General features: G+C 42.0%; 1 protein-coding gene across 1 annotated transcript in view; it reads left to right on the top strand.

The window, feature by feature from the left end:
* Positions 1 to 2329: 2329 nt before the first annotated feature.
* PPARD (peroxisome proliferator activated receptor delta) overlaps positions 2330 to 26232 on the top strand; it is a 42889-nt gene continuing 18986 nt past the window's right edge. The window contains exons 1-3 of the mRNA XM_033918530.1: positions 2330 to 2456; positions 25680 to 25934; positions 26080 to 26231. Coding sequence (XP_033774421.1) covers positions 25784 to 25934; positions 26080 to 26231 — 303 coding nt within the window. The 5' untranslated portion in view covers positions 2330 to 2456; positions 25680 to 25783. The remainder of the gene's footprint in view (positions 2457 to 25679; positions 25935 to 26079; position 26232) is intronic.

The following is a 26232-nucleotide window of genomic DNA, read 5'->3' as shown; positions in this document are numbered from 1 at the left end:
GGGACAATTCGTCGCAGCCATTTTATTGCGGCTGCAAGGAAGCTGCCATAAATGAATCATCCCATTACGGGTTGCACCGTGTCAAGTCAGTTGATGTTCTTGGTGACCATTCAGACAGGCACGGTCAATCTCAGCTTTATTTACTCAAGTATGACGTTGCAAGGTGTCCTACAGAGTCTCGGTTACAACATGGGATAGCAACTGTCTCCAAAGTAAAAGTGAAGAAACAATTCCTAATCTTCCTCACAATGCTGGAAAGCTGTTTTATGAGGGTTGTAGACTTTCAACTTTCTCCTGCATTTCAGTAGTTACTACTGGACCAAAGGGTAAACTGGAAGCATGAATCAGCTTTACAGCTAAAGAGCCCATTCATCCCCCCCTTAGCCTACATTATCTGTATTGATATACTTCCAGACTTTTACAGTCCTATTGCTGTTAGGTGAGAGTCAGTATTCAGATAACAGCTGCTGCTGGAGTTACCATTTATTTGATAAGGGTGTTATAACCTTACACACAGTTGGCCTAAAATTGCCTTAATCTTGCTTTCGGCTTTCAAACATTATCTGCTGTGCAGGCTTACGAGTCAGTCAGCACATCTACAGTACACTCATTTGCAGCTGCTAGGAATTTATGACTTATCCAACAATAAATGTTTTTATTTATTTAAAATTATTTATAACCCACCTAAACTAAACTAAACCTTAAGTTTCTATACCGCATCATCTCCACGGATGTGGAGCTCGGCACGGTTTACTAGAACTTAAAATATAGGAAGAGAAGGAAAAAAAAAGGTTTACATGAACTTATATATAGAAGAGAAGAGTAAGGGGGAACAGAATTACATTTTAGTGAAAAGCCAGGTTTTTAGTTGCTTGCGGAATAATTGGAGGGAGCCCAGGTTCCGCAGCGGGGTAGTAAGGTCGTTCCAAAGACCTGTGATTTCGAAGAGAAGGGATTTTCCCAGTTTGCCTGCATGGCGAATATCGTGTAGAGAGGGGAAGGAACAAAATAACATAAAAAATAGACTAAAACCAAACACAAGCCAGCATGACAAGCAAAATATGAAAATAAAAATTCAGACATTCTCAGAGCTTGAACCCAAAAAAGCGCTCATATAGCAAAGTCTTCACCCCTTTTTCTAAAATATAAAAAGCATGTTAGTTTGGCCCTGGACCAAGAGCATTGACTTCCGGTTACTCACAGCCAATGACGGAAGACCATAACTCACACAGAGGACAATACCACAGTAGCAGAGAACGAACGCTCGATGGACAATTAGACTGGAGCACTTTCTTTCATCACTCCTGTATTTCACAGAAATATGTTAAGAAATATACAAGTATACTGTATATATACACCTGGAATGCATAATATATAGATATTTGAAGTGACATATATAGAAGGTGATACCTCTGACCTAACACATTTTTTGACCAGCTTTGCCGAGTAGACACCTGCTTGCTCAGTATTTAAAGGTAATATAAAGAAATAAAACAATACCTTTTGTATTGGACTAACTCAATGCATTTTATGATGAGCTTACACAGGTAACCCTTCTTCAGATCAGAAATAAGCAAATGCTGAGAAATATCAGTATACATAAGGAAAACATGAAAGCATTTCAGAGACAGAGGGGTGGGTAGGGAGAGAGGTGACAAAATGTCTTTGTAGTGGGAAAGGAAGCCCAAGATCTTTGTTAAGTCCTGTCTGACAGATGTCAAACTATTTTACCATTTTGACTTCAAAGGGTTTACATTCTTGTCTTTAGTTCCCTTTTAGTATTGTTACCCTTGAAACTGCTCTGTCCCACCTCTCTGTCTTCTGTTTTAATGCAGTGGTTCCCAACCCTGTCCTGGAGGGCCACAAGGCCAGTCGGTTTTCAGGCTAGCCCTAATGAATATGCATGAGAGAAATCAGCATATAATGGAGGTGCCAGGCATTCAAATCTGCTCCATGCATATTCATTAGGGCTAGCCTGAAACCCCGACAGGCCTGGAGGTCCAGGGTTGGGAACCACTACTTTAATGTTTTCCTTATATATACTTATGCATTGGTCAACATTTGCTTATTTGCATTTCTGATCTGAAGAAGGGTTACTTTCGAAAGCTCATCCTATAAAATGCATTAAGTTAGTCACGCCACTCAGTAGGTCAAGAAACATGCACGCGGGGAGCACTTGCGCCAAAGCCTGCCAAGAAGTGGAGAGAGGGAGAAGAATCCTCCCAGCTGTTCCGAATTCTCGGCTTCCGCGTTGCAACATTGTAGCCCAGCGTTGCCACGGTGACGGCCTAAGGGACATCACGCGATCCGCGAAGCGCCTCGACGGCGGCGGCGTGTGACGTAACTCGGGCTCATAGGAAAAGTTTTGCGCGCGAGGGGGAGGGGGGGAAAGCGGTGTCAGCCGCGTAGCGTTCGAAGACTGGAGGCGGCCGAGGCGGGAAGGTGCCCGGTGGAAGGTAGGAGGGCGGCGCTCGGCGTGGCCGGGAGGGTTTTGAGGTGGGGAGAGATTGGCCCTCGGGGGGAGGGAGGGAGGGAGGGATTGTGGGGAGCGCGCGCGAGAGAGGGACAGACGGGCCGTCACTGAGTGTAGAGACCTCCGAGACACGTCTTCTAGTCCTCTTCTTACCTAGAAAGCAAAAGCCGAGACAGCCGTTCCCTTGTCACTGAGCACACACTGTTCTCTCCCCCCCCCCCCCCCCGTCACTTCATCAAACTGAGCCTCGGGACCCCATAGACCTCCTTTTTGTTGGGGAGGGGGAGGGGGGGGGAAAGAGATCCAGAGACCATTCTTCTGTCTTCCCAGCCTCCAGAGCAGTAGGAATGATCTGCTCCAGACCATCCCTCGCATGAAGCCCTCGGGGGGGGGGGGAGGGAAGGGGGTGAGCCTTCTGCAGAGCAGATACCCTGCATCTTCCTCTCCCCCTTAGACCCACAGCTCCACCTAGTGGTTGGAGCAGTTGCCCCAGCACCCTGAGGTTGTGAGTTTGATTCCCACTGCAGCTTCATTGGCTCGTGCAAACCGCTTTCATCGTGTAAACCACACAGATAAAGTGGTATATCAAGCCCCCCCCCCATCTCCCTCCATGTAACCATCTCTCTCCTCTTCAAGCCATTCAAAATTCTGCTGCACAACTTATATTCCACCAGAGTCACTACGATCACATCAGCCCTCTCCTTAAGTCACTTCATTGGCTCCCTATCCATTTCTGCATACAGGACCAAGGGACATATTTGTCCCATAACTTTAAAATCCTATACATTTTGATTGGGATAGTCTACAGTTCTAAATTTGATATGTACGGATTCCATATGATACTGCCTTTATGTAAACAAACTGGTTCCGACATTCATTCATTAGCGTCGTTGCCAGATTGACGAGAAGATTCACTTGCCACTCTGTCCATAAGCCAGAAGTGTGATTTTTTAAATAAAAATAATGATATTTCACAAAAAAAATCAATTTTTTGGCATCTGCAAGCCCTTTTTACCATAAAAATGTTGTCAAAACCACAAAAATTGGCCTACGATCCTTATGGTCCTGAAAGGGTTAAGTCACTTCATTGGCTCCCTATCCATTTCTGCATACAGTTCAAACGCCTTTTATTGACTTACAAGTGCATTCCCTCTGCAGCTCCTCAATCTCTCTCCTCTCATCTCTCCCTATACTCCTCCCCTGGAATTCCACTGTTCACTGAGCAAGTCTCTTATCTGTACCCTTCTCCTCTACTGCCAACTCTAGACTATATTCCTTCTCTCTTGCTGCACCGTATGCCTGTAACAGACTGCCTAAATCAGTAGCTCCGTCCCTGGCAGTATTCAAATCCAGCCTAAAAGCGCACTTTTTAAAGTTCCTTTTAATGCCTAACCCCCGATGTCTGTTTTATCATTCCCTCTGTGAGAAATTTCCTAACCCCTAATTTGTCCAGTTTGTGTTTTAATTAGATTGTAAGCTCTATTGAGAAGAGATGGCCTCTTACATGTTTAATGTACAGTGCTGCGTACATCTAGCAGCGCTATAGAAATTAGAAGTAGTAGTAGCCTGAGAATCTCCCTAACCCTCCCTCCCCTATTTGACCTGTTTATCTGTCCGATTGCATTGTAAGCTCTGCTGAGCAGGGACTGTCTCTTGAATGTTTATAGAAATGATAATCAACACCCATGTTTCACACAATCAAATTGTCCACCTAAACTCATTGATACCATGTTGGTGACTGCTCTCATGCACATTCTAAAAAATTGGAAATCACCCTCGCTATTAGATTATACCTTTTGGTGGAACTATCTGAGTATGTATCATAGATTTGAATCCTATGCATATGAGAAGAGAGTTACATTCCGAACCTGCATGAACTTGAAATACAACAAATCTCCATGGTCATTCTTAGACTCCTATGTACGCTCATCTTCTTAGACACTCCTGTTATCCTTTTCTTCTCCTCTCTTCTCTCTTTCATTTTTCTTTCCTTTTTCTTTACTGCTCTCTCTCATCTTTATCTTATATATCCCTTACATACATTTTTAATAATTGGAGCCTTTGCTCCTATACAGTTAAACATAGATTTATATATTTTATATACAGAAAGCTTTATTTTGTTTCTATGTACTTTAAATGATTCATACCCTGCATCTACCCCTCCCCCTTAGACCCACAGCTCCACCTAGTGGTTAGAGCAGCTGCCTCAGCACCCTGAGGTTGTGGGTTTGATTCCCACTGCAGCTTCATTGGCTCGTGCAAACCACTTTGATCATGTAAACCACACAGATAAAGTGATATATCAAGCCCCCCCCCCCCATCTCCCTTCCTTTTAACCCTGTGAACAGAGATCCCGAGACATTTCCCTATCACTGAGGGTAGAAACCCAGAGAGACACCTTTCTCCTCCGCTCCGAGATTGAGACACATCTCCCTGCTCTTGCATGTAAAGAGTACATCTGTCAACTGGGAGCAAAACTCTTGACATTTCTTTGCTCTCCACACTCTCACAACCAATGAAGGGGGGGGGATGAGGGTTATATTACCTCCAGTGGAGGGGAAAGCAAATGTTTATCTAGCTAAGTTCAGAACCAAAAATATTGTGATCGTAGTGACTCTGGTGGAATATAAGTTGTGCAGCAGAATTTTGAATGGCTTGAAGAGGAGAGAGATGGTTACATGGAAGACCTGTGAGAAGCAAGTTGCAGTAGTCTAGGTCAGTGGTTCCCAACCAGGCCAATCGGGTTTTCAGGCTAGCCCTAATGAATATGCATGAAGCAGATTTGCATGTCTGTCACTTCCATTATATGCAAATCTCTCTCATGCATATTCGTTAGGGCTAGCCTGAAAACACGATTGGCCTGGTGGTCTGCCAGGACAGGGTTGGGAACCACTGGTCTAGGTGACAGGTGAATAAGGGTGTGGATAAGTGTGTTTGTAGCGTGTTCAGAAATGTTTCTGGATACCAACTGGGATTCTAGCTTTTCAGTGATGGGTCCTGAGTCTTTGTAACTCACTACCACACAGGTGTCAAAGTCGGTCCTTGAGGGCCACAATCCAGTCGGGTTTTCAGGATTTCCCCAATGAATATGCATGAGATCTATTAGCATACAATGAAAGCAGTGCATGCAAATAGATCTCATGCATATTCATTGGGGAAATCCCGAAAACCCGACTGGATTGCGGCCCTCGAGGAGAGACTTTGACATCCCTGCTCTAGGTATTAACAGATTTTTGTGTTATTCAGATCACAGGTTAACTAGCGATTGATTTCAAGCAAATATATTAGTGTCCCCAAGAGGCTAACAATATATAAGGCCACAGCATTTATTTATAATATCCTGGATGAAGGGTGTTGGGGGAGATAATGCAACAGCATGCCAATAAGAATCCAGATTCCTTTTGTGTGTGTGTGTGTGAGTGTGTGTAAGGACCAGTTGACCCATCTGGTCTTCCTGGGATTGTTTTTGCTAGATTTATTAGAATGCTGTGCTGCTTTATAAGAGTGGAATTTTTTTCACTCAAAGAACAGTTATGCTCTGGAACTCGTTGCCAGACGATGTGGTAACAGTGATTATCACCTCTGGGTTTAAAAAAAAAAAAAAAGGTTTGGACAAGTTCCTGGAGGAAAGGTTCATAGTCTACTATTGAGATAGACATGGATGAAGCCACTGCTTGCCCTGGAATTGATAACATGGCATGTTGCTACTATTTGGTGGTCATCCAGGTACTTGGAAACTGGATTGGCCACTGGTGGAAACAGGATACTGGGCTAGATAGACCATTGGTCTGACCCAGCATGGCTATTATCTTTGGAGGGGGCCGGGGAGTGCTGAGTGTTCTTTCAGCAGTGCTTTGTGATGAAAAACAGTTTGTGTAGCTGCTTCAAGATCCCCAGCCCCATTTCTAATCCTCTGATTTAGAAGATATTTTGCTCACTCAGCGAACTTTGTCATCCACAGCACCTCCTCCTTTGGTGGTTCTGGTATATCTTGTTTATCTTAAGGTTAGAACAGTGCCTTATCCAAGCTATGAGTTGCCATCCTTGGTCTAATACATTGTTGATCACTAGGGATCGGCATTCATGTGCGATAACGGGAAATCTCAACTACGTATTAATTCCATGTCAATATATGCTATGAAATGAAAATGAACAAAAAAAATTAAAAAAAAAAAAAAATCATTTGCTGATAATAGCGCATGCTCTTTTGAGAGAGTGTGCACCATTTTGCAAAGAGGGCATCCATTGTGCATGCACAAACTGTCAGAAAGAATGTGATAATAATAATAATAATAACAGTTTATATACCGCAGTACCGTTAAGTTCTATGCGGTTTACAAAAGATTAGTGAAGTACAAGTTGAGAGAACTTAGGGGAAGGGGGAACAGTAAGGGGAAAGGGCAAGAGAACCGTTAAAGAGGGGAAAGAGAGGAACGGGTCAACTGTCTATGTATTTCAGGAACAGGTGAGTTTTGAGGCGTTTCCTGAATACCTCGTATGTGGTGGGCAATAGGAGTTGTTCTAGGTCCTTACCCTATAGAGCTGCTTGATGTGAGAGAAGGTGCTCATGGTGTTTTTTTTAGTTTGCAACCTTTAACCGGGGGAGAAACGAAGTGCAAGTGGGAGCTTCTCTTGTGTCTGTTGGCTGAGAAGGAGAAGAGTTCTCAACGTTCTCTTCGATCATCTGGTCAAAATCTGCTTTCAGTACCCTCTTTGAAAATCATAGGTACAAGGAGATCAGATATGTTCACAGTAATGGGACCACAATGGTGGAACGCCCTCCCTCAATACATTAGAACTGAGAAAGACATCGCAACATTTTAAAAACTTTTAAAAACTTATTTATTTATCGATGCTTTTAATATTTGAAATTTTTACATGTTTTAGAGATGCTTTTAACTGTGCTTTGGATTATAGCCCCTTACCTCTTGTTTTTTCCTTTTTCTACCAAACTTAAGATTGTAACCTTTAATTTTTCCCTTCCCACTTCATGTTTGTATTTTACGTAATTATATTGTTAAAATGATAGTTTCTCTGTATTACTTTCTACTTGGATTTTGTACATCGCCTAGCAATTTTAATAGGCGATTCATCAAATGAATAAATAAACTTGAAACTTATGTATTTAGGGGTTAGACCGTAAAGAACTTTAAAGCAGAGGCAGTGTGTCCTCTTTGCACATAGTGTAACCTCCTTTTAAAACAGTGCACACTCGATAACTTGACTCCCATGACAAAAAAAAAAATGGTCAAATGAAAACATTCTTGGAAACAATACAAAACACAGGTTTTTTTTTTGGGCAACCCACCCCTATTGATCACATCTAAGGGCTCCTTTTACAAAGGTGCGCTAGCGTTTTTAGCGCACGCACCGGATTAGCGCACGCTACCTGAAAAACTACCGCCCGCTCAAGAGGAGGCGGTAGCGGTTAGCGCGCGGGGCATTTTAGCGCAAGCTATTCCGTGCGTTAAGGCCCTAACACACCTTTGTAAAAAGGAGCCCTAAATTTACAACAATAGTTAAACGAAAAACTTGAGATTCACGGGAAGGAAGTTTGTATTATTTTGTTGACATAATCCTGCCACTCCTCCTTCAGAAATGTTCATGCACATGAAAAATAATAAACTGCCACGTTTTCTTGAATTCAGACACAGTCTCTGTCTCCACCACCTCTTCTGGGAGACTGACCCATGCATCTACAACTCTTTCTGTAAAAAAGTATTTCCTTAGATTACTCTTGAGCCTATCACCTCTTAACTTCATCCTATGCCCTCTCATTCCAGAGCTTCCTTGAAAGAGACTCGACTCATGTGCATTTACATCACGTAGGTATTTAAATGTCTCCATATCTCCCCTCTCCCACCTTTCCTCTAATGACGAAGATCATGCACCAATTTAGTAGCCTTCCTGTGGACCAACTCCATCCTTTTTATATCTTTTTGAAGGTGCGGCCTCTAGAATACACAATATTCTAAATGAGGTCTCACCAGAGTCTTATACAGGGGCATCAATACCTCCTTTTCCCTACTGGCCATACCTCTTCCTATGCACCCTATTATCCTTCTAGCTATCGCCGTCATCTTTTCAACCTGTTTGGCCACCTTAAGATCATCACATACAATTATACACAAGTCCCGTTCTTCTGTCTTGCATATTTGTTCACCCCCCTAAACTGTAAATTTTCTTTAGATTTTTGCAGCCCAAATGCATGACCTTGCATTTCTTAGCATTAAATTTTAGCTTCCAAATTTCAGACCATTCTTCAGGCTTTGCTAAGTCTTTCCTCATGTTATTCCCACTATCCGGGAAGTCTACTCTATTGCAGATTTTGGTATCATCTGCAAAGAGGCAAATCTTACCTGACAGCCCTTCAGCAATATCGCTTATAAAAATGTTAAAAGGAACAGGCCCAAGATCAGAACCTTGAGGCACACCACTGGTAACACCCCTTTCCGCAGAGCGATCTCCATTGCTGCCTTCCACTCAACCAGTTCCTGACCCAACACTTTGGGGCCCATCCCGTGGGCACTCAATTTATTTATTAGACGTCTGTGTGGAATACTGTCAAAGGCTTTGCTAAAATCTAAATACACCACATCTAGCGCACTCCCTTTATCCAATTCTCTGGTTACCCAGTCAAAGAAATTGATCAGATTTGTCTGACAAGATCTACCTCTAGTGAATCCATGTTGCCTCCGGTCCTCTAATCCACCGGATTCCAGAAACCTCACCATTATCTATTTTAAAAGCGTTTCCATTAATTTGCTTACCATAGAACTCGGACTTACCAGCTTGTAATTTCCCTATTTCTTCCTTCCACTTTTGTGTAGAGGTAATATCTGCCCTTTTCCAGTCCTCCAGTACCACTCCTGACTAGAGAAACATTGAAAAGTTCGGCCAGTGGAGCCACCAAAACTTCCCTAAATTTCCTTCAGCACCCTTGGTTGTACACTATCTGACCCATCGCTTTGCCTACCTCTAATTTAGATAGCTCCTCACAAACACAATCCTCTAAAAATCGATCAGGGTCTACCATCCCTATTCGCGTTTGTCTTCTGCGGTCCCACTCCCAGTGCTTCAGCCGTGAACAGAAATATTTGTTAAGCAATCCAGCCTTTTCTTTATCAACTTCTGCATATTTCTTCCCTTCACCTTTGAGTCTCAGAATGCCACTTTTGCATTTGCACTTCTTCTATCACTGATTGATGTATCTTAAAAAAAAAGTCTTGTCTTCCTGTTTTATCTTATTGGCTATTTTTTTTTTCCATTTGTATCTTTGCTTTCCTGACTACTCAACCAGCCACTTTTAACATTTCCAGATATTTTTTGTCTGTCTTCCTCTTTCTGCAGTCTTTTGTAGTTTATGAAAGCTAACCTCTTATTCCTTACCTTCTCAGCTACTACTTTTGAGAACCAAAGTGGCCTTCTTTTCCTCTTATTTTTACTTACTTGCCTCACAGAAAGGTTTGCCGCCCTTACAATAACTCCTTTCAGTTTTGCCCACTGCATTTCTACTCCTTCCAGATGTTCCCATCTAGACAATTTCTTGACGTAATCACCCATCCGTATAAAGTTAGTTTTTTTTAAAAAAGTCCAAAACCTTGAATGAGCCCTCTCCACACACCTCTTAATATTAAACTGTACCATGCAGTGATCACTGGATGCCAGATGATCACCCACTGTAACATACGCTTCTTATTTTCACTGGGTAGATCAAGAAATAGTTTTTACTGATAACATTCAGAATCGTTTCTAGTAATGTTGTTATACAAGACTTAATGTTAAAGTTTATCTGCTGCTGAAATCTCATTCCATGTTTACAAATAACAACTTTAAGATATTCATAAAATCTTTCCTCCAGAGAACACTTCCTGGTGCTTGGACCAAAGGTAAACTTCTGAAGGGGTTTAGTGAGAAGGGACTAATTATCGTTCTGCAAATGAGCAAACCCATTCACAAAGTAAAAAAGCAAAAGATTAGAGAGGGCCACCGCCATAGAGAATGACACGGGGACAGAATTTGTCCCTGTCCCCGCGGTTAACTGCGGGGAACCATCCCTGCGACATTCATTAAGGAGAGAAAGAAGAATCAGAGTATGAATGGCCACAGCCATTGACCCTCAAGCCTTGCATTGAAGAATGCTGGTGTAGAAGGATTGAGGTTGAGATAGACACTAAAGAATGACCCTGGATGGTTAGAATATAATATTCCATCTCCAATCTTATGACAATATCAGACAACTTCAAAACATTCAGAAAAGAAATCAAAACCCTGCTTTTCAAAAAATTCATCCAAATATCTTAACCCCTCCTCTTTTACCTCCAGAAGATTCACCTACCTTCAGATAACCTTCCCCCAAATGACCCACCTTAACACCTTCCAATTAAACAAATACCATAAATAGATTGTAACCTACCCTCTCTAACTGAATTCCATATGTATTTTTCATACAGTTCTTCACTGTCAGTTTAATTTCCATCCTATAAGTTCACATAGAATTTTTCTTTTTTCAACCATCTTTATTTTTTCTTCTTTATTAATTTCCAGGTACTTTAGTTAGATTGTGAGCCTTCGGGACAGTAAGGGAATTTTTTAAGTACCTTCTTACTTCTCATTTATAATCTTAATGTATATTTTCTTCAAACCGCTTAGAACCTAACGGATGTAGCGTTATATAAGAAATAAATTACATTACATTACCATAAGTGTTGCCATACCGGGGCAGACTGAAGGTCCATCAAGCCCAGTACCCCGTTTCTAGCAGTGGCCAACCCAGGTCACAAGTACCTGGCAGAAACCCAAAGAGTAGCAACATTCCAGAGCTGAGATTGCGATGTCACAAAGCCCCATTCCACCAATGCCTAAGAGCCAAACTCGTCAGTGATGTCACAATGGCTTCATAATCCTATACTTAGCTCACATAAGAATCGGATTATGCTCAAGCCTTGCATTGAAGAATGCTAGTGTAGAAGGACTGAGGTTGAGACAGACACTAAAGAATGACACGGGATAGTTTCCTACGCTTCTCTGTGGGGACGGAGACAAATTCTGTCTCCATGTCATTCTCTAAGAGCTTGTGTGGTGCTATCCTTACTCAGGAGCCTGTAGCGTTCCAGTACCCCTTCTTCCCTGCTTTTGCGCATATGTGGTTTCCCCCATTATGTTCATCTTAACATTTGCTCAGCTCACTCACAGTACATATATTTCTGCTATTGTTAGCAACTCCAGAGCTAGCTGGAGAAAAACCTGCTATGTGTTTTCTAAGCTGGGGAAAAGTTTTTGAGAGGAGGAGAAAGGGCACAGCCTTGGCTTCCGACAGCTAAGTTCCCACCACAGGAGCTGAAATGTACAGCAGAGCAATATGGTGACTATAGAGAGCCAGCACAAAACAAACATCGGAGATGAACTTTATTTGTTACGCCAGTTGATTTGTAATAGTTTGTGCAGTTTTTACTGGAGAGATGTTTTAAGTGATGTTATGGCTTGATCCCTTTTTATTTTCAGAATTCTATTTTTTTTTTTTTTTTGGTGGAGGGGTAATGGGGGACAGATGGCAGTAGTCGGAACTTTCCTGGTTTCCCAGCATGCAATAAATTAAGTTGATGTTCATAATCCCCCCATCGTACACTACTCCCTCCCCAATCCTTTTTCTTCATATTTTAGTGTTTTTCTCTTTGGTCATGCAACAGAGCTTTCTGATCCGAACTGAACCCCCTCCCCCTTTTCCCTCGCTGTTTTAAAATATCCAGCCTCGGGGAATGTTGGGCCAGCTTTTCATCTGCACAGACAGTGTGTTTGAGGTTGCCAAGGATAACAGCAGCTGTGAATGGGGCTTTTAGTCCTGCAAAGGGACTTGGAAGGGTGTGTATGCTGCACATGTTTAATCACTTACAGGGTTGCACCTCTCGCCACTTTGGAAAACTGCCAGTAATTGAGGTTAGAAGAAGAGGCCCAGGACCTGCCACCTTATTCGTAAGTTTTGCCACATGCATGGTTGAGTCTTGTTATCGTAGTCGTAGAATTGATGATCTGAGATCTCCTCCTAAATTTAGTGTTGGGGGTCCCAGGAGCCCTGATTTTGCTGCTGTGTGTATTCACAGCTTCAGTAAGGGCAAAGGGGACATTTACTGCTCCTGCCGCAATCAGTTTGATTTCCTCCAGATCATTCTGTACCACATAGTGATTCAGAACAGGAAAGAGCTTTGGTTTGCATTTTTGCCTTGGCTTAATTTTTTTTTTAAATATACTGTATATGATTTTTTTTTTTTTTTCTATACTTCATGAAGACACAATTCCAGCAGTAATAGTAGCCTGAAACCATCTGTTGCAGCTGCTCTCCTAGAGTGAATACAAGGCATAACCTTATTTGACCTGAATAACTGCTGTAAATTAAATGGGTAGCTATCCAGGTACCACCACTGAATACTGGCATAGCCTGGGAAACGCTAAGCAGCCACCAAGTAAGTACCCACATATTTGGTGCCAGCCCCTATCCGGATCTGAATATCCATGCCTAATTTAGCCAGCATTTTTAAAAAAGCACAAACCACCAGCTGTTCATGACTGGTATTTTTTTTAAACAAAAGTTCTTATTTGATCGGTAGGCTACATCTATTGAGTTCTTTTACAGGAGGTTTGCAGAAAGTATGTGATGCCCGGGTGTTTTCTGTGATGTGTTTTGTTTTGGTTTTTTTCTATGTGAAAACAAAAGCTCTGTGGAGGTGGTGATGTTCAAGATGCAGGCTTTATTTAAGAATATACAATTTGATAATCCGCATAAAATATATCTAGGAATCCTCACCCGTGCGCAGTTACGACTCGGTATTGTTTTCAGTTTTTAATCCACGTGTTCTCATATCGGGACTTTTAGAGACCCCTGAGGAAGACTATTCGAAAGAGTTTAGAGAAGAGCGACTAAGATGGTTAAGGGGCTGGAGAAGTTTGCCGTACAGTGAGAGATTGGAGAAACTGGGCCTCTTCTCCCTCGAGCAGAGGAGATTGAGAGATGACATGATCGAAACATTCAAGGTACTGAAGGGGATAGACTTAGTAGATAAGGACAGGTTGTACACCCTCTCCAAGGTAGGGAGAACGAGAGGGCACTCTCTAAAATTGAAAGGGGATAGATTCCGTACAAACGTAAGGAAGTTCTTCTTCACCCAGAGTGGTAGAAAACTGGAACGCTCTTCCGGAGTCTGTCATAGGGGAAAACAGCCTCCAGGGATTCAAGACAAAGTTAGATAATTTCCTGCTGAACCAGAACGTACGCAGGTAAGGCTAGACTCAGTTAGGGCATTGGTTTTTGACCTAAGGGCCAACGCGTGAGCGGATTCTGGGCACGATGGACCACTGGTCTGACCCAGCAGCGGCAATTCTTATGAAACACGGACCGTGTTGGGTCCACAGCTCCCAATGGTTTGGGTCCTAGATATATTTTATGTGGATTATCAAATTGTATATTCTTAAATAAAGCCTGCATCTTGAACATCACCATCTCCACAAAGTTTTCTTTTTCGCTGGATTTGTATTTTCTGTGGGATGAAGGGTCAATCTTTTGCTTGTATTCCTGTTTTTTGTATGTTGCATTTGAATTTGTATGTTTGGAATATAAATTTTTAAAATAAATAAATATCTTCTCAGTGAGCTCCCGAGAGCAACAGAAGTGCTACGTCTTTTTCCCAGAGCTTAATATAAATTAATTCGAGCCTAGCTGATAAGCGACTGCTAAACAAGATAAGTGTCGCTTAAGCTTCTTTGCATGAAATATAAGAATGTAACAAGTTTTAAAAGCAAGTAAAAAACATTTTAAAAAATCGGTTTGAAGCCCAATGAAAGACAAAGTGCCGACCTGTAATGAACTGCTGTAATTTATATTAAGCAGCACAGGTATCTGAGGGCTTCATTCCACAACCAAGTGTGCACAAGTCCGGTGTTTGGTTACTTTCTGTATCTAAGGGACTTGAGACCATTGCTTTACAGTAGTGAATCACTTCAGATCACAATGTTTTTCCCAGAGCTGCATTGTACACTGCTGTAACTTAGAAGAGGGTATTATTCAGAAATTATACAGGCCGGTTTTTCCTTCGTTGCCCACTTTCTCCCTTTATGAAATGAGGTAAGGACATCCTAGATCAGTGGTCTCAAACTCAAACCTTTGCAGGGCCACATTTTGGATTTCTAAGTACTTGGAGGGCCTCAGAAAAAAAATAATTAACGTCTTATTAAAGAAATGACAATTTTGCATGAGGTAAAACTCTTTATAGTTTATAAATCTTTCCTTTTGGCTAAGTTTTAATAATAATATTGTAATTTATAGCTAAAGAGACGTATCAAGAGACTGTTTTAGTTTACTTTTGTGATTATGATAAACATAGCAAGGGCCTCAAAATAGTACCTGCATGTGGCCCCTGGGCCACGAGTTTGAGACCACTGTCCTAGATCGATCTTCATTTATGACTGCTGGCTCTTTTCTCTCATTAGTTTATTTGTAAATTGGAACAAGTGAAGCAATCAGATTTGCGGGAAGCCATTCAGAGTTCTTAATTTGCATGTGGGCCATGTGAAACTGCAGGACCTTGAGAAACGGAAAGAATGGACAACCATAGAGAGAGACAGAGGGACAAAGTTTGTCCCCGTCCCTGTGAACTCTGGCTGATCCCATGTGCGCAATAGTTACGATTTTATATTGAAATCATTTTATCAAAGTATAAAAAGAAACAATATTCTGTACAACCGTCATTTTATAAATCACAAATACAGAATAAGGATCAACAGAACCTCTGTCTCTCCTCTCCCCCCTCACAAGTATCCCCTTCACTATCGAGACAACAAGCCAAATTACTACAAAATGCTGCAAGTTTACAACTAAAATATTCATAAATAAAATAATAAATCCAATCTAATAAAATAAGCGTGTGCAAATTTATTTTTTTTTTCTTTATGCGAGCACAAGTTCTAGTTCTTAAAAAAAAAATTTTTTGTGTGGGTAACAAGTTCTGAAAGACAATAAATTTTCCAGATTTGCAAGTATTTTTGTGAGTGACCAATGACCATGCAAAATCTTTGCACGATGCTCCAGGAATATATGAGCAATTGCTCACATGCTCCGCTTAGAGGGAACATAGATCTTAGCACAGGACATCCTCAAAAACCCAATACTGCAAAATTATTCTTCCCCCTCCCTTCCGGAAAGTAAACATCTTTTCTGCTCTCTTATAAAAAGGTATTTAGCATTCTTGATTTTTTAAAAAGGCTGTTAAGTCATAGGTGATTAAAAAACAAGTCCATTGAGACTTATGAATGACTCAGCAGGAGCAGCAATAAATCCTCTGCAAATTGAGTTCAAGATTCATGTTGCAAGAAAGGGCTTCTGGAAAAACACAGAAGATAAGCTATTTCAGACTGAGCTACACAAGTACCGGTAACCCCTCCCCTCCCCCCCCGGTCTTGCACAAATGGGGTACCCCCTTTCTGTGTGTCACTAGCACTGGCTGGCTCTGTCCTGTCACCCCCTTCCAAACAGGACAGAGCCCACAGAACCCCATCCAGCATATCTCACAAAATAAAAAAGAGATGTAGGCAACCAACAAGAATTAATCATGCTTCTCAGATGCTAAAATTTCTGAAACCCACAAAGAGCCACCTTAAGACATCTAACGCCTGGCTATCAATTTTATCATGTCCTATTAGGGCTTGCTTTACATTTTACTGATTGTGAGCTATGTTCTTATAAGATATAATATAGGTCTATAAAATCCTGAGTAGAGTGGAACAGGTAAACATGAATTGATTGTTTATCAAAAAGTAAGAAGACTAGGAGACCCTCCATGAAGTTACACAGTAGAATGTTTAAAACAAATAGGAGAGAAAAAAATGTCATTCAGCATAAGTTCTGGAACTCATTGCAGGAGCATGTGCATGCGCATAGATCTCGTGCATATTCATTGGGGAAATCCTGAAAACCCGACTGGATTGCGGCCCTCTCAAGGAGGGACTTTGAGATCCCTGATTTAGAGCATAGCAACATCATTGTATTTTTAAGCAGGTGGCGGAGACTGTGAACAAGCAATGATGGTCTCCAATATAACTGATTCCGTGATTTTTCACTAGAGTTTAGTTATGGGTCTGAGAGTACACGTAGAAGCCTAGTCTCATGCGATGATTCAAGAAATTTAGGGCTCCTTTTACAAAGGTGCGCTAACGTTTTTAGCGCACGCACCGGATTAGCGTGCGCTAGCCAAAAAATCTACCGCCTGCTCAAGAGGAGGCAGTAGCGGCTTGCGCGTGTGGGATTTTAGCGCATGTTAAGGCCCCAACGCACTTTTGTAAAAGGAGCCCTTAATGCTGGTTTAGATATTAAGGTGATGTGAGTTGGAGATTGATAGTTTTTAGTCACACTGAATACATATTTTCAAAGTGCCAGTGAATTAAGCTGGTGACGCTGTTTTTCATTTCCTGTACGCGATTTGGGCAATTTTACTGCAGCCTCCGATGGTGTTCAGTTTCCTCTTTTTTTTGCACAGTCTGCATTTACTGCCATTGCTAGTTTTTTTTTTTTCCAGTCTTTGTCTTCGTGACTTTTGTTTGAATCACTTGCTCTTGAGCAGCAGTAGCAGAAGTTACTGCTTCTGTTTATCTTTTTAGATTTCCATTCTGTATCCATTTCCACGTTAAGTTGTGTACAATTCATGCTATATTTTTCCATTTTTAGACACGTAGTGGTGAAGTGGAGCTTATCTATGAAGTTTGTAAAAATGATCCTCTTTACGCCATAATTTTGTTTGTATAATATGAAAAAAAATTGGTGAACATTTGCTGACAGCTCAACACCACTGATGTTTTAAAGGCATCAATTAGTAATAATTCTGCAATTTGCATAAGGCAGTGTTCTTTAGTTGCAGCCCTTGGAGATCTCTGGGGCGGCCCTCATCATTCTGGCTTTTTTTTTCTGCTACGCTTGGCCTCTCTAAGTTCATGATAGATAAGGGGGAAGTGGATGAGAGGAGCCACATGCTTGAAGGACAAGGCATTTCTCAGTGGGGAGAGAGAGTACATTTGGAAATGCCCACCTCCTTAAGGATATGCCCAATAAACAATCTGAAGGTGGATTGGTGGGGTGGATGTCATTGATACACACTGGTCAGAAGTGCTGTGATCTTGCATGGGGAGATATTTGGCAACTCTACTTTAGCTCATTGAATCCAAAGTGGTCCTGACTTTATAAAATTAGTGAAGGCTACTGGCGTGAGGTATTCTCGATAATGGGTAGTCATGAACCAAAATTAGGCTGCCGAATTGAACATGTAACCCTCTCCAAGCGCTTTTAAGATTACTGTCCCATTTGTTGATCAAGAGAAGTATGAAACAGGAAAGGAGAATGAGACACTATCTGGGCTAGTGCAAGACATTAGAGCACAGGTGTCAAAGTCGGTCCTCGAGGGCCGGAATCCAGTCGGGTTTTCAGGATTTCCCCAATGAATATGCATGAGATCTATGTGCATGCACTGCTTTCAATGCATATTCATTGGGGAAATCCTGAAAACCCGACTGGATTACGGCCCTCGAGGAGGGACTTTGACACCCCTGAGAAATCGCCATCAAGTTCACAATTAGGCCTCTGGAAGAGAGCCAGCTAAGAGATGACTACAGGGAATTCTTGGAATTGGTTGTCTGTCTTGGAGCTGTTCCAGCAAGAGAAATCTGATTCATAGCGCCTGGGGCCATGTGTCATGCTTACTGGATGTTGAAGGTAATTTATTCTCCGAAGGTCTGGATGTTTCCAGGCCAATTCACTCCGACACTGAAAGAGGAAAGTGTGTGTTTGCAGAACATGTCTATCTGGGAGGCTTGAATATCAAAACTATGCAGACTAATTCCCCAGCTTTCATAGATAGAGTATTGATTCCCTATGACCCACCGAGATCTTTTAGATCCATATCCCAATCTAATCTAATTATCCCTTCCTTAAAAATAATTGGCACACGTCGAACCTCCATTTTCTCTGTAACAGCTCCTACGATTTGGAACGCTCTTCCACTGTATCTAAAAACGGAAAATACTTTAAAAACGTTCAAAAGCAACTTAAAATGTTTCCTTTTTAAAGATGCTTTTAACTGAAGTTTTATCATTCTTTTTTTTTTTTAAGCTGATTTTAACTAAAGTTATTTTAGTCTTCTTTTTTTTCTATTAATTCCTGCCCTTTTGTGCTTACCCTTAATGTCTCTCTCATTTACTATAGCTATTATATTTCTTCCCTTTTTCCTTTGTGTGTCTTCTGTTCGTTCGTCCTTAATTAACCTAGTATGTGTTGTAGTTTGTCTTACAGTTCTTTTTTTGAAAGTATGTTTTAAATGTTATTTTATTTAATGCTTTGTACAACGCTTTGTAGAATCGATAAAGCGTTTAATCAAAAAACTAATTAAACAATAAACAATATTGGCTCCTCTCACAGCAAATGTTCCATACAACAACTTTCTACTGCTGAAATCACTCTTGAACTACTCAGTATTCATTCCTTGCAGTATCAAAGACTACATCACAGAAGTTTTCAAAAAATTTGTGGTATTTTATCACCAAAACTAGTTTGCTTGACCCTATTTAACAACCAACTTCTTCAACAAAGAGGCTGATGGTAAATGCTATGAAAAATTTGGATTATGTTGAGACAAGGTCATACCAAATGAATCACCGTTGGGCCTAAAGTCATTTGGGGACAAGAACTTTGAAGATTTTGTTTTTATCGTGTCTTAAGGCGTTGTTTCAAATGATGGAGCTTCCAGATGCCTTTCTCAACGTAGACTCAAACCACCACAAAATAGGGAATGTCAATCTCTGCGTACACACAAAAGCCAATCCAAAGAGAGCAGAACAAGCAGTCCAGGTCTTCATACCAATGGGACTTTTAATAGCAGACATGCAAAACAATATAAAGACTTGACACTGGCAGTGTTTTGGCTAAAAAGCCTGCCTCAGGAATCTTGGAGTCTCATAAAATGATGATGTTCACACATGGGAAACCAACAATGTGCGATTAAGAGATACAAAATGAAGAGTTTTCAAAAATGTCCATATGGCTGATTTTTTTTAAAAAATGCCAAAGAATGAAACCACGTCTAGCGTGACTGCGTAATGCGTGGCTAGACGTAGTTTCATTCTTTGCGGGTTTTATCAGCCAAAGTATTATGGGCGTTTTTGAAAACTCTATTTTTTTTTTTTTCGAACGCATATATCTCTAAGCGTGAACTGTACTTTTTTTAATCGCACGTTGTTTCCCATTTGTGAACTGCATCAGTTTGAGACTCCCCCCCCCCCCCCCCAAGACTCCCGAGGCAGACTTTTTAGCCAAAACACTGCCAGAGTTGAGTCTTTATATTGTTTTGCTTGTCTGCTATTAAAAGTCCCATTGGTTGAAGACCTGGACGACTCTGCCCTTTCTTGGATTGGCTCAATGTAGACCCAGACATGTAGGAGTCATGAGAACTTCTAGCAGGCTGTGGAGGCAGTGGCGAGTGATTATGCTGAAAATGGCATTGGCTGTCTTTCAGGAATACAGTGCCCTCAAAACAAAAGATAAGTCCTAACTTCTGTTCTTTTTGCAAATTATTAAGCAATATTGGCAGGTTTGTCCAGATAATGCCATGCTAACATATTGTTTGCTTTTTTGGGGGGGGTTTTTTTGCTACTTTTGTTGCTTTTCTGCATCATTGCTGCATTATAAACTTATATGTGGCAAAATATTTGTCTGAATATGTTACATAATTGATACATGAAAGAAATCTGTGTTTCTGCATTTTTGCTCATTTTTTATTTTCACCAACTTTGATACGATTGCGCTACCTTTTAGACGGTTCATAGACAACAACGCGGAAGACAAAGGCGCACGCCGACAACTGAGCGCAAGACGGAGGCGCGCGCCGAAGAAAATTATTGTTTATAGGGGCTCCAACGGGGGGTTTTGTTGGGGAGCACCCCCAGTTTACTTAATACAAATCGTTCCGGCGTTGTGGTGGGTTTGGGGGGTTGTAACCCCCCACATTTTACTGTAAACTTAACTTTTTCCCTAAAAACAGGGAAAAAGTGAAGTTTTCAGTAAAATTTTGGGGTTACAAACCCCAAACCCCCCACAATGCGGCGCGATCTGTATTAAGTAAAGTGGGGGGGGGGTTCCCCCCACGCCTCCCCCATCGGAACCCTAAAAACAGTAATTTTCTTCGGCACGCGCCTCCGCGCTGCACTGAATTGTCTGCTCGCGCCTTTGTCCCGGCGCGCTTTTGACCCGACACCCTTTTAGACATACAAATAAAAGGTTCCAACCTTTTTGCAAATATTTTTAGCTAAGGTGGTAAGACCTTTGAAAATAAGCATATTTTTTGTCCTTTCTTTCCTCGGCTCCACCAGAGCTGGAAGGCAGCAGCTACAATAGTGGCAGCAGACAGTTCAGGGCTTGTGAATTGTACACTCGGACCTGTATGGGTTTCCATCATAACAGGAAGGCTGCCCTGGAGGGGAAAGAGCCCATTCACAGGCCCCATGCTAATTGCCTCTGTCCCTAAGAAAGAGAGACCACAAACTAAAAGATAAGTTAAAATTTAAAATTAAATCTATATATTTATAAAGTTAAACATGGAGTATTAAAGGTATTTATAAAATTGGATCCGGTGAAGATATAATGCACATTAAGCTTAACTTTATGAAACTGAATTGAATCTGAGAATCTAGCTGTCAATCTTTGGGACCTGTCTCGAAAAGGGAACAAGTTCGATAATTGCCTCTGTTGGGCATAGATCACACTGGAAGCCCAGAAGGAAGAGCGTGTCCCTGTTTCTATGACCCTACCCACAGTTTGGTAACCCCCCTGCTTTTATAGTGTATGTGTGTTTGTGTCTGCTCAATCTTGAGGCCAGTTATTTCTCCATTGACCTTCTAGATCTTCTCTTACCTCAATGTTTCCCCACCAAGTCTTATGCCTTTTAGCGCCCTCTTTCCCTGGTTAACCACCTTGGGCTTAAATTCCCTCTCCTCCAAGCTTATTGCCTTATTTAAAAGAATGGATCAACATAGAGAATGAATGACATGGTGACAGAATTTGTCACTGTCCCATTCCCTGCGGATAACCTCGGGAAACCATCCTGTGTCATTCTTTAGTGTCTGTCTCAACCTCGGTCCTACACCAGCATGTTTCAGTGCAAGGCTTGAGGGTCAGTGGCTGTGTCCATTCATACTCTGATTCTTATGAAGCCATTGTGACATCACTGATAAGTTTGGCTCTTAGGCATTGGTAGAATGAGGCTTCGTGACATCATAATCTCAGCTCTGGAATGTTGCTACTCTTTGGGTTTCTGTCAGGTACTTGTGACCTGGGTTGGCCACTGCTAGAAATGGGATACTAGGCTTGATGGACCTTCACTCTGTCCCAGTATGGCAATGCATATGGTCTTATGTTCTAGCCATTCCATATATTCTTAGTGTCTATCTCAACCTCAGTCCTTCTACACCAGCATTCTTCAATGAGGGTCAGTGGTTGTGCCCAATCATACTCTGATTTTTCCCTCTAAAGAATGACATGGGGATGGTTTCTTGTGGTTATCCACGGGAACGGTGACAAATTCTGTCACCATGCCATTCTCTAGATCAGTGTTCTTCAACCACCAGTCTGTGGACTGGTGCCGGTCTGCAGAAATTTGCTGCCGGTCCACATAGCCGGCATTTACATGTGCTGTCTGTATTTTGCATTGTTCAGGAAGAAATGCATTTGTTTCTTTCTTTGGTGTTGTACTGCATGCAGAGTCTTCCATCTTAGGGTTTTGTTTGTATGCATTAGTACTTTTAGTAATACAATTATATACAATACTAATTATATACAATAGTACTAATTATATACAATTAGTACTAATTATATACAATTAGTACTAATATATACAAATATATGCAAAGAGGTTATCTGTTTTCTGGTAGGAATGAATGTTGAGAAGCACACAGTGTGGCTTTGTGTAGTTTAAGATCAAACAATTTTTTTTATTGATGCAAAAAACAAATATAATCACCAATGGGAAATTTAGGAATGTAGCTTTGTGTAGTATAATTTTGTGGTTAACCATTATGTGTTAATAAGATTATATTGTGTGTGTGTATATATGAAAAATGAATGGAAAAAATTGTGTTATAATTAGTATTATTTTGGGGACGGGGTCTGGGTGGAGATGGGCGGGGTCTGGCCCATGACTTGGCCCGGTGTTCTTCAACCGCCGGTCCGCGGACCGGTGCCAGTCCACAAAATAATTATTTTATTTCCACCGGTTCATAGATGTAAAAAGGTTGAAGAACACTGCTTTAGGTGAACATTCCCCTCGTCTCTCAACCAAACCTGTATGGGAAGCTCCTTAGAGCAACTTGAGAAGAAAGGGCTTTCAGTTATCAGCTGATCCAGAGCAATTGGCTGGTCATGTGGTAGCAGTTCAACAGGACACGCTGTCTCTGCTTTAAAGTACTATACGGTCTAGCCCCTAAATACATAACTGATCTTTTCTTCTTCTCAGCCAACAGACCTAAGAGAAGCTCACATTTGAACTCCCCCCACCCCCCCCAGTTAGAGGATGTAAACTCAAAAGACACCATCAACACCTTTGCTCACATCAGGAAGCATTATGGAGTAAAGATCTAGAACAATTGCTTACGCCTACTACTTATGAGGAATTCAGGAAATGCCTAAAAACATATCTGTTCCTGAAGTATCTAGACAGCTGACCCGTACAACTCTTTCTCTTCAATAACGGTTCCCTTGAGCTGTTAACCACTATCTTTCACCTCTGTTAAGTTCAATCAATTTGTACCATCTTTTAATCTTTGTAAACCGCATAGAACTTCATGGTCCTAAGAACATAAGAACTGCCATCTCCGGATCAGACCTTCGGTCCATCAAGTCCGGCGATCCGCACACGCGGAGGCCCCGCCAGGTGTACACCTGGCGTAATTTATAGTCCACCATATCTTTATATGCCTCTCTTAAGGAGATATGCATCTAGTTTGCTCTTGAAGCCTAGGACGGTCGATTCCGCAATAATCTCCTCTGGGAGGGCATTCCAGGTGTCAACCACTCTCTGAGTGAAGCAGAACTTCCTGACATTAGTCCTGAACCTGTCCCCCCTTAGCTTCATTCCATGTCCTCTAGTCCGTGTCAAATTGGACAGTGTAAATAATCTTCTCTGCTCTATTTTGTCGATTCCTTTCAGTATTTTGAAGGTCTCGATCATATCCCCACGCATTCTCCTTTTCTCAAGGGAGAACAATCCTAGTGTTATAAGTCTATCCTCATATTCCAGTCTCTCCATACCCTTCACCAGTTTTGTTGCTCGTCTCTGCACCCTCTCCAGTAGTTTTATATCCTTCTTTAGGTAGGGAGACCAATGTTGGACGCAGTATTCCAAGTGTGGTCTGACCATTGCCCTATAAAGCGGCATTATAACTTTCTCCGATCTACTCGAGATTCCTTTCTTTATCATGCCCAACATTCTATTTGCCTTCTTTGTCCTGCGGTATATAAACTGTTATTATTATAATAATTATTATTAATCATAGACTTAGGGCTAGATTCACAAAGCAAACCGATCGTGTACCGATTGGTTTGCGATCCCTTTTTCTATCAAATTTCCATCCGGCCTGATTCACTTACCTCTCCTGCGATCCGCTTCGAATCCGTGCATGCAAATGAGGTGAAATGCATGCAAATTGGACAGCAACCCGATTCACTGCACCAAATTTCTGATCCGACTAGGCTGGCCGATCACCTGAAGAAGCGACTGCTGGGGACCAGTCGAAAACGTCTTTCTGACTGGAAGCCCTGCTTTCTGCCCTGCAATCTCTCCTGCCTGCTCGCCCCGAATGCTGCCCCACTTCTTATCTCCTGCTGCTCGTCTTTCCGATGCTCTTCTCCTGCCTGCCCAAACTGCTGCCTGCCCCGAACTGCTATGATTTCCTGCCTGCCTGGACTCTCCCACCCTTCCCCGCAGTCCAGGCCCGTGGTTTTAACCCGCGGGCTCTAAGCGGATTAAAACCACGGGCTCCATTTATCTTTTTATTATTAGTGAGGCAGCTGGCAAGAGCGGGACCAGCTTTCTGGGAGCCACGCGGGTTGGGGTCAGTGGCGGTGTTTGGTTCAGTCTCTGCAAGTACCAAAAAGTAAAAAAAAAAAATCGCTGTTCCTATGGTCTGCGCATGCGCGATCCATGCAGGCAGATGGGGGCGTTCCTACGATCGCTCCCATCTGCATATTTTTGGTTTCTGAATTGATCGGACCGGCCCAGATTGGGCTCGATCTGGCAGGTTAACGAATCCTGGCCTTAGATAGTTATGATAATGTTTACACTTCAGCTCAAGGTAAATATAAATACTGTATATCAAAGCAGGAGGAGTGTATGTTTAAAACAAGTCTAAACAGGAACAATATGCGACTTGCTTTCACTAAGGAAATTAGAATCTCTTTGTGAATACAAGGGAAGTGTGAGAGTGTAGGTATTTGTGAAGAAGTAGTACAATGCCCACCCTGAAGCAGCATGTCTGGGGCGTGGATGGAAAGGAGCCTTGAGACTAGAGATATGTATTGCCAAGGACAGTGAGTGCCAGAGACAGGAAAAAGATCTAGAGTTTTGAGAGGTTTATATGAATGCAGGGTATAGGAAAAGGCTAAATTAAAAAAAGAAAAAAAAGAGAGAGATGAGCTAGAGCAGGGGTTTCAAAGTCCCTCCTTGAGGGCTGCAATCCAGTCGGGTTTTCAGGATTTCCCCAATGAATATGCATGAGATCTATGTGCATGCACTGCTTTCAATGCATATTCATTGGGGAAAATCCTGAAAATCCGATTGGATTGCGGCCCTCAAGAAGGGACTTTCAGATCCCTGAGCTAGAGAAAGGGAAACAGCAGTAATATTTCCATACCTAAGATTTGATTTTCTTTACTGAGTAATAAGATTGCATGCAGATATATAGGATTGTAGTACACTGTGTATTACAGCATTAATTCTTTACAGCATAAGAGGAAGAGCTATATAGGTGACCACTGTGGTGGGACTAGTGGTGCTGGGATAGGAGGAGTCCTGAGATGTCTTTGTAGCTGAACCCCAGATGGAGTTTGACTATTTGGCATCCAGAAAATTTGTGTTTATTACCTGATGGCATTTGGGCTTTTTCTAACTTGTTTCTTTTCTTATCCCAGGGTGAGCAGATACAGCGCTGTAAGGGGCTTCATCTCTGGGCAGACACAGACAATGCTAGAGCTATGACAGGGGCTGCCGTCTCGGTACTGAGGCGTGAGCAAACATGGAACGGCTCCAGGAGGAAGTATCTGAGGTCATCGTCCGGGAGGAGGAGGAGGAAGAAGAAGAGGCAGTGGCCGTGACACCAGCAGAAGAAGATGTTTCAGATGCAGACATAGAGCCAGGCAGTTCACCGCCTTCCAGCAGCTATACAGGTGAAGTGAGATTGACTTTTAAGTGTAGGCTCCTAATTCTGGCATTCACACCTTATGTGCAGCAAAAACTCAAGCTATGATATTTTGCCTTTTGCTCAGCGGGACCAGGTTCTGATACCGTTTTCCTGTGTGGTTCCCACTTTAGATCTCTCCCAGAGCTCCTCGCCATCCTTGTCGGATCAGTTGCAGCTGAGCCAAAGTGAAACATTCTCTGGAGTTCTGAACGTGGAGTGCAGGGTGTGTGCTGACAAAGCATCGGGGTTTCACTATGGAGTTCACGCATGTGAGGGCTGCAAGG

This window comes from Geotrypetes seraphini, chromosome 13 (genome assembly GCF_902459505.1).
Source record: "Geotrypetes seraphini chromosome 13, aGeoSer1.1, whole genome shotgun sequence".
NCBI classification, from domain to species: Eukaryota; Metazoa; Chordata; class Amphibia; order Gymnophiona; family Dermophiidae; genus Geotrypetes; species Geotrypetes seraphini.
The sequence above is the reverse complement of the archived record's forward strand: the minus strand, read 5'-3'. Positions and strand labels throughout refer to the sequence as shown.